Source organism: Melospiza georgiana, chromosome 26, assembly GCF_028018845.1.
Source record: "Melospiza georgiana isolate bMelGeo1 chromosome 26, bMelGeo1.pri, whole genome shotgun sequence".
Taxonomy (NCBI): Eukaryota; Metazoa; Chordata; class Aves; order Passeriformes; family Passerellidae; genus Melospiza; species Melospiza georgiana.
Window position 1 is genome coordinate 5,719,164 of NC_080455.1, and position 9,375 is coordinate 5,728,538.

The 9,375-nt window shown below is 36.9% G+C and overlaps 1 protein-coding gene across 3 annotated transcripts in view; it reads left to right on the forward strand.

The window, feature by feature from the left end:
• EPS15L1 (epidermal growth factor receptor pathway substrate 15 like 1) overlaps nt 1-8,944 on the forward strand; it is a 45,314-nt gene extending 36,370 nt beyond the window's left edge. For all 3 annotated transcript variants that reach the window (XM_058041037.1, XM_058041038.1, XM_058041039.1), the window contains one exon: nt 3,678-8,944. In XM_058041037.1, the coding sequence (XP_057897020.1) occupies nt 3,678-3,824 (147 nt within the window). In that variant the 3' untranslated portion in view covers nt 3,825-8,944. The remainder of the gene's footprint in view (nt 1-3,677) is intronic.
• Nucleotides 8,945-9,375: the final 431 nt, after the last annotated feature.

A 9,375-nucleotide genomic window follows, 5' to 3' on the forward strand; every position in this document is an offset into this window, starting at 1 on the left:
CAGGCTTCTTCCTCCTTCCACATGTTTTTGTTTTCTCATGTTGCCACGCAGTAAAATTGAACTTACTCTGTTCCTTAACTCTGTTGGACACAGGGCAGTGTCCAGCAAGGGGAGATATTTAAGCTGAACCTTTCAGGTTGTTTCTTTTTAATGTTTTGAGTTTTTTTTTTTTTTCCTAGTTATTATTTAATATTAAATGTGTATCACTTTTCCTATTTGATATTGTTAGCTGAGGTCATCTGTGCAGACTTTAGTTGGCCTCAGGGCTTTATTTTATCACTTTTGAAACGTCCAAGTTCAAGATTTGTTGTATGTTTGACCACAGCTAGTTGGATTTGCACAGTTAAATTCTGATTGTATACAAACTGGTGACATTCTTAATAAAAATAAGACACAAAACCTGCTTTATCTGAAGTTTCTTCAACAACATCTAATTTCTTCCTGCAATCAAAGACAAATGATGGAATGGAATGACTCTTACCCAGTTATCATCTTACTTTCCAGACTCTATTTCTTAAAACGTGGTTTCCTCTGAGTGATTGTATCAAATGATTAACCAAAATCTCTGATCCCAATCCTAGTGGGTGCTCCAGGGTCAAATTTGCTGTGCCATCACGTTCTCAGCTCAGATTAACTTTACAAGATAAGGAACAAGTAGGAAAAATGAGATAATGAGCAGTAGCCACTTAATAATTCCTGTTAAATGGCATTTCATCAAATGAAATAAATTTAAAATCAGTTTTCTGAATTAATTTCTCCTCCTTTAGGAAAAAGAAAAGAAATTTTGACTGAATTTGACTGAAAATACAGATTTGATCCCCTTTCTCCTCAGTTCATGTGTTTTTTTTTCCCTTTTCTATGACACAATTATGCTGCTACACTTGACAATTCCTAATCCTTCTGTACAGTATTTTAAATGTGCCAGTTACCTTGAAATGATTGAGAATATTGAGCTTCTCTTTGCCTCATGGTTGGGAAACTTTGTTCATAATGGAAATGAAAATCAGTTTTTCTTACAGAAGGTTTTTGACACCTACTTTGAATCCATGGGATCTGAGAACAGAATCATGTAGAACTGAATAACCAAACAACCTGATTTTTAATTGAAATCCTTGACTGTTCCAAGAAAGAACAGGAGAAGCTTCATTATATTTTAGTAGGAAAATCTGCTGCTTTTTTGACACACTGGCAAATCCATGCACCCAGAGTTTATGTATATTTTCATTGCATCCTTAACTTTGTTGCTGTCATTAAATATGATTCATTGGAACAAAACACTCTTTTCGTAGCTCAGATTTCAGGTATTTCTGGGTTCCAGCTGCAGTTTACAGAACAAGAAAAACCTTTTTTTTTTTTTTTCTTTTTTGCCAAGAAGCAGAACACTTAGCACTAAGCTGGAAACCCAGTCCACACAAATCAGTGGAGTTTTTGTGATTTGATTATTCTTGCTGCAGTTGGTTTCATCTATGCCTTGGGTCTGATTGTACATCTGAAAAAGAAAAGGAAAGATTTAATGTAATTACACATGTGACATATATTTATAGACTTGTAGAAACCTGGACATATGCAAAAAATTGTTATTGTATTAAATTACCTGTAAATTACCTTTTTACAGACAATCTGTGCAAGAATCTGTAGCATTAATGAACTGTTCTGTATTTATTTCACTACTCAATGGTGAGAGTTATCTCCTGAAAATTGTACTTTGTGCCAACCACTTGTAATAAGGCACATCCAGATTTGTTTCCAATGAATCACTTGCCTATTTTTTCCTTTTTCTTTTTCCACTCAGCACTTTTAACTGCAAAAATATAACTTGTGTCCAATAAACAAGTTATAATTGGGACTCTCATAGACTTTGGAAGCCTTATCCTAGAATGGAAGCCATAGAAGTAAAACTGGTTTCTCAACATTAAAAAAATATCCCAAATAGTTTGACTAAAGTGTCTTATATTTCTGAAAATAGTAACCACTCATTTTCCATCCCAGCTGCTGGATCTGCCTCAATTCCTGGACTAAGCAGAGGATTCCTGCTTCCATTTGTATCTGTCTTTACCTTGAAAAAAATAATCTATTTAAAATCTTAATGAGCTTTTTAATCTTAGCTATCAGCTGACGTTATTTAAATGAGGAGTGTAGAAAGATCTCTCCATTTTAAAATTAAAATCTCAAAAGGTGTTACACTTCTATTGTATTTCAGTAACATCAAATGCAAAGATTCTCATCTAAATTTTTATAGCAATGGAAGCAGAGATATTGCATGAAGAAAAGTGGGGTATTTTTGCATCAAATAATCTGTAAAGTCATAATGGGAGAAAAAAAATGAAGAATGATGGGCATCCAGATGCATAATTAAATTATGAGTAAATGAAAATTGGGTTTGGGTTAAAAGAAATTCAAATAGGCGGATTTATTTCAAAATATATAAAAAATAGAAATTACAGATACACTGCAGAGTGGAGGAGGAGGCTGGGTTGGGACCATCACAGTGTTTGTGCAGCTAGGCAGGGTTTAGCACTGAAGTTTGCATTTTAACACAAATTTTCAATATTTCAGGTTGGTCTAGGCAGGTGTAGCTGCAGCAGTCACTGTGTCCTGGGCCACAAGGAATTTCTGCAGTATTCATCCAGCTGGAATTTTTCTCCTCAAAAACCCCTCAAATAATATGTTTTCCTGCACACACACAGAGAAAAAAAAATCCCCAAAACAAAACCCAAAAAACAGATTTTAGAAGTGGCTTTAATGCAAACATTTGCATGCAGCTGTTCCCATCCTCCTCCTCCTCAGCAAATGCTAAAATTAGCTGGGAACAGATTATGTTTGAGTTAGAAATTGCTATGATTTTAATAAAAAAAAAATTCAGATTTTGTTCAAACAAGCAAACTTTTGCATCCTTCAGTGGTAAATACTAGAATATCAGCTTGGAAATATCAGTTTGGACAAGTCCTGCTGCATTGCACTTGTGTTTGGGGGAGCCCAAACAGTTTTAGGAGCTGAGTGTTATAAAATGTGATATTTTCTTAGTGTTCTCTGCTGGAGTAAATTGGATTCTCTCACATTATTTCTTACTGGTGAAACTCTTTATGAACAGCAGCAGAAGCACTTTGGGTAACTTTTGATTTGGTGATGAAACTTCCCACATGTCAGCAGTGTCCAAAATCACTCCTCAAACCCCTCCCCTTAGCAGGAACCACCACAATAAAACTCTGTTGTGCAGTTGCACAAGAATAAATAACTATTAGCTTTACCAGCTATTTATTCTTAAAAATGGTTGTAGTTGCTGTGCTTCCAAACCATTAACTTCCTTTTTTTTGTGCTTCTGGAGGGTTTTTTTTGTTAGTTTTCATAGCCAGCTGAGCCACAGATGCAGGGACTTGCATCCCATGTGGGTTAATTTCCAGGTGGGAGGAGGAGATAACTAAGGAAATAAACTAAAGAAGGAAAGGAGAGAGGAATTAAGGAAATAAATCAAAGGAGGAAGAAATTAAGGAAATAAAGGATGAATTGAGGACACCAGTGAGTGAATTCCTATGTCAATCTAGAACTGCCCTGAGACAGCCTGATGTAGTTGAGCTGCATATTCAATAAGTCTGATTCTTTGTGGGTGTTTTTTTTGCATAATTTCTTCGAGCTGGTTGGCGACTTTATTAATTCATTTTCCATTTTCGTTCTTTTAGTTTGGAAATGAGGAACAGCAGCTGGCCTGGGCGAAGAGAGAGAGTGAAAAAGCAGAGCAGGAAAGACTGGCTCGGTTGAGGAGACAAGAGCAAGAAGACCTTGAGTTGGCCATTGCACTCAGTAAGGCTGACATGCCAAACTCTTAAAGAGGGTCTTGGCCTCCACCCTGTTCAAGAGAAACCTTGGAACAAAGCTTTTATAAAAATACTAAATCCTTGGTTTGTATTTGTGAGAATGATTTAAGTCACCTTCGGATCTAAACAGGACTGGGCTGGTTGTGTCTGACTGTGTGGCTTCTCCAAGTGCATAACCTGCAGGAATCACTGTATAAGCTGTATTATATGTTCTAGATCAAATTTATTGCTTGTAAGAAATTTAATGTGTAATCCTAAGGTACTGAACGTTTCTTTATCTGAAACACAAATGTTGCATAGAGTAAACTGCAGCTTGTCAATCTGGTTTTTTTTTTTTATATAACCTGAATTCCACTGGGTCTTTGAGGCTGCAGTATGGATTTAAAAGAAAATGTCATAAAAAGAGAATATTTATAGAATTAGCTTTCACTTGTCACATTTATTTAATAATTCATGGTAGGCTAATCAGTACTTCTTCTGCATCATCTATGTCAAAGCATAAATTCATTGGTATTTTTATCCAGAAGTTGTGTCTTTAGCAAAAGAATCTGACAATTGATATATGATGGATACAGTGAACTCTATAAAACAGTACAAATTTGAAGACTCTAGAAATTAGTAGTTCTTCTAATTTAAACTTTTGTTTGCATTGAGTTTTAATAATTATATACAACTAAAAGTGGGAATTAATTCAGGAAATGGGATAAATAATTTAGCAGTTAAATTATGAAGTGAAAAATTTGCTTTAGTGTAAGCAAACAGGATTGCAGGGTGGTGACACACATTTGGGTGCTGCTTTAATGTGACATCAAGAAATGAAGTGGTGGAAAAGTTGCCATGTTTGAGGAGCACTCACTGTACCCTCATTTACTCCTCATTGTACCCTCATTTACTCCTCATTGTACCCTCATTTACTCCAGCTCCCGGCACACAGAGTAGGTTTTGTTAGCCAGGTGACCCTCTGGGACAGTCTCTACCTCTGCTTCTTTAATTCCACCTCTTTGGGGTTACAGATCAAGCAGCTTTAGCTGAAATGAAGCCAAGTTGAATCAGATTTGAGTTGCCAAATACACATTCACGCATCAGTTCTGGCAGCACTGCCTGGGCTGGCTCTAAAATCCAGTTTGCAGGACTCAGACCAGGTAGGAACAGGTTTTACGTGCACTGAATGCTTCCACCTGGAAAACACAACACAGAATGTGTTTGACGTGTCATAGAAAAAATAAGTCTGTGAATTTAATTTGCTTACTAGAAATGCCTTTTCTGATTACAGGAATTCTAAAATTTCAGTTGTGTTTGCCTTGGAATTTTCTGTCTGGTAGAGTAGGGATCTAGCACAGCATTTTTAAATGTCCTCAGTCTTCTTTCCTGCCCTTTGTTCTCTGGGAATACAAAAGCTTTACATTCTTACTGATGTTGCCCTTGTCTTACAACATTTTTTCTTTTTTTTTAAATGTGATATTCCTTCATAATCTTCAATGCATTTCTATTTTTTATGTCCTTGCTTCCTTACTTTTATTTTCATAATACAATGATGGTGCCTGCTCAGTGAATGAAACCAGTCTTTCCCTGTTCAGTTGGGATTGCCTTATCCTGGATGCTTCCCTTACACAGAGGGGTCAGACTGGATCTTTTTTAGCATCTTGGGAGCTTTCAGCTCTGAAATGCAGCCAGGACATTTGTGGCATTTGCAGTGTCAGGCTTTGGTGGGGAGGTAGGTGGATGGCTGGGTGTGCAGACACACACATCTATTCCTGTTTAGGATGTTGCTTTTAGGAGTCACAACTCCCCCTTTGCTGTGTGTCTCCTGTGCTAATGGTACTACAAATAATGTAAACCTTTTATTCTCCTCAGAGGAAGATTTATTTCTAATACCAAAACCAACCATATAATGGTCTTTAATACTGTCCTTTAATGAGCCCTTTGGGATGCAATAGAAGCTATTTCTAATTTTGAAGATCCTGATTTGAGATCCCCTCCCATTGCAATAATTTTTCTCTTAATATATGTTTGATCAAACATACTAAAACACAAAAAATTCTCCCTTCTGTTGGTGTATAGAACTTGAAATCTCTGAGAGCTAACCTGTGTCTGTCTTTAGGTAACGTGATAAAACTTTTGCTGTGAAAGAGCAATTTTCAAAAGCAAGATTGGCTGCAAGGTTCTCGGTGCAGTTCTACAGACTGTACCCATGTGTAAGATCCTCCTAGGACTTGAGTTTTTGTGGTGTCTCTTCTGCTACAATAAAATTTAGAAAGCAATACCAGTTCTGGATGGGATGATGCCACTCCAGTGGGACAGGTGGAGGACTAAAGAGCTTGATGCATTTTTGAAGTTCTGTACCATAACAAGACTTTCTGCTGCTTTGTCAGGGCCCTAAAACACTGACTTTATAATTCTTCTAGGCCAATGAAATGATGTTTTCAAGATGTCCAGCAGGGAGACAGAAATGTGAATTAATCCAGCATTCTGTATAGTGTTAGGGCTTGTTTTTGTATTTCCTTTTTGACTCTTCCTCATATTTGCTTGGACAGTAACTGCAGATCAACCAATGAACAGGGACAGAACCCAATATGTTGTCTATGCACAGTATTAGATTTAGGAACCTTACATTTACTGAAACACTCTTGATTCCAAATGTTGTCACTGCAGTAGAAGAAAACCTAGCTGTGATTTCTCACTTTGTATTTAATAGTTTTCCATATTAAAAAAGGAAGATTCTCCACATTCTTTCCCTATGCTGTAACTCAGTGTTTGTACAATACCTGCACTTGCTCTTTGGAGCAAAACTTTATTGCAAGACATTGCTCTTCTTCCTCCAGACCAGTGAAAATTAAAGCACAAACAGGCCTGTTGCTATTTGGGCAGAGAAAATACACACAATGTAAGATATGGAAAATGTGAATAACCCCCAGTGCATATACAGTGTACAGTGAGATCCATATTATTTGTGTCTATGTGTATATACATATATATATATATATATATATATTGTATAATGTAATCATAGTGTGTGTATATACATGTCCACATGCTATGTCCAGTATATAGTTCCTTGTGCTGTACATAAAATATGTATATACAGTGAATATGTAGAATATGCATATATATTCTATATATTAAAGCTTGTGTGGATGTATGAATTCTGTAACCACAGATGGATACAGAATTGAATCTTTACAGAAATTCAGATTAGCTCATGGCTCTGAGAGTTTCAAAGTCCTGGTTAAAGAAAAGAGGAGAAATTATTTCTAATCAATTTGTATCAAGATTTCTTTCATTGACATGAAAAACTGTGTTCATTAGCTGTGCCAGGTGTAAGAGAACCTTGGCAGAAAGTAGTAATTATCTGCACTGGATGTAATTTCACATTCTTTGTAGTTTTTAAAGTATCTGTTTGGAATGTAGGTTCAGCTGCTGATCTTGCATGTCATCTTTCTTCTCTGGGTGGAGGCAGGGAGTTTTCTTCTATTCTTGCTCATAGTTTCCCTCTTCCCTTTCTTTTCCTTTTGAAAAAAATCATTTGTGGGGAGCTGTTCCCATACCCACACCCCAAACAGTCACAGGCAAAGGTGGAAAACAAGTTTTTCTTGCTTCATTCCAGTTAGATTGCTTGCACATAATTTGTCATCTGGATTCCAGGTCTGTGTTTCCTCCATTTCCACCTAAGTTTTTATATCAGGAGGAACAAATATCCATTGCACAGAGAGGAAAGAGTGGGGGTGAGTCTTCTTTTACTTGGATGAATTATTGGCCCTTCAGTGATCAGAGTTTGGCAGGGTTTGATGGTGGCACACATGTTTTATATGGAATATATGCCACGGGATGGACTCATGGAAATCCCTGGATTGCACAGCAGTTGAACAGGACAGACAGACAATTATTCACATTGAACCTGCCCATGCAGACAGTGTACATAGGGCACAGATACTGAATTACCACATTGCCCCTCACAGAACTCTGTGTTCACATTTGCCTTCAGTGCTTTCCCTGAGTTACCTTCAAACCTCCCAGTCACCCTGCAATAAAAACAGATGCTCGTAAAAGTCAAACTTCCACAATAATGCTGTAAGAAATCTTTTTATATGGGCAACTTTTTCTTCATGGCACCTCTGCCCTGTGAGGGTCATCAGTCCTTCCTGTATCTTGTTCCATGTGCTGTGCTCTCAAAGTGTAGGAAGTTCCAAGCTGTGTCTGTGCAAGCCTTTTTATTTTTAATTCCCACCTGTGAAATCTGTTGGCACTATTGTAGAAATCATTTTGTCATCTTATGCTCAAGGATAGCACACTTTTCTTGAATTCTTCCTATAATCCTTTTGGGGTTACTATTTCTTCTTTAGTGTTTCTCCATTGAGAAGAATATTTGTTCTGTAGAACCGTGGCCCGAGGAGTTTTGGTCCAAGTAGAATTGTTGCTTTCCCCTGTGTAAGAGTTTGATTTTTCCTTTCTTCTGTATTTTTTTCCTCCCTCTCAGGAATTTCATTTCTGCTTAATCCTCATGTAGAGCTGGAACTCTGTTGATGTGAATTGATCTCTGCTGTTAATGATCTAATTCAATTATCTTCCTATACTAGTGGAACAGCCAGGTTTTTGGTTAGGTATTTGGTTTTATATTGCATCTATGTAGACTTCACAACAACCATCTTTTCTTAGAGAGGAATTTGCTTGGAGTATGATGGAATCATAGAAGATTTATTTTTAGAATAAATATGTTAACTGTAATTCATTGACACACCTGTTTGATCAGTTGATATACTGCTCTTTTTACTTGAAAGTTTTATAAATAAAGGCTAATTTGTTATGAAACGGAATTTTCATTTTTCCAACTTCTGCCTCTCCCTTTAAATTTCAAAGGAAAGCTCCTAGTGACTGTGGTTCCTTCTGCTGTTGCAAGTGCAGAGTGCTCTTCTGGTGTCCCTTTTAATATATCATTCTTCAGCCTGATCTGAAAAGGTGGAAACACAAAGTGCAAACTGCAGTGTTGACCTAAATCTGACTAATATCTCCAAATATGTACATTATTGTGGTTATATTTATCTTTCAAATGTTATAACAAATTGTAAGGTATTTTAATTTTAACCCATCTCATGTGCTATATTGTTTAATATAATAAGAGAAATGTTATTGTTTAATATAATAAATGAAAGTTACTTTTTGGAGCTCTGAGATTTCAGCACTCTTTCTTTACTTTTTTTTTTTTTTTTTTGTCTAGTTTCACAAGCTTTTCTGTTAAATTTGTGAATCTTGCTTTGAGGAACAGCTCTGTTCTCTGCACTGAAATGTTTTTTTACTGTTGGCTGGTGCCCTCTGCACTGTTTTCCCTCCTTGTCTTTCCCTTTCTTTCTTGTCCCAGCCAGGTTTAGGCTCAGCAAACCAGTCCCAAACGCAACACCACACCTTCCCAAGCAGTCTGTGTGCAGCAATTCTGGATGTCCTGGCAGTTTGCACTGGGAGTGGCTGGGGAGATGACGGGAGACAACCTTTGGCTGGCTGGAAAAGCACACCTCACCCCTGGGCTATTCCATTTACTCACTTTGACTCATTCTTCTCCCTGCAGTTCTGC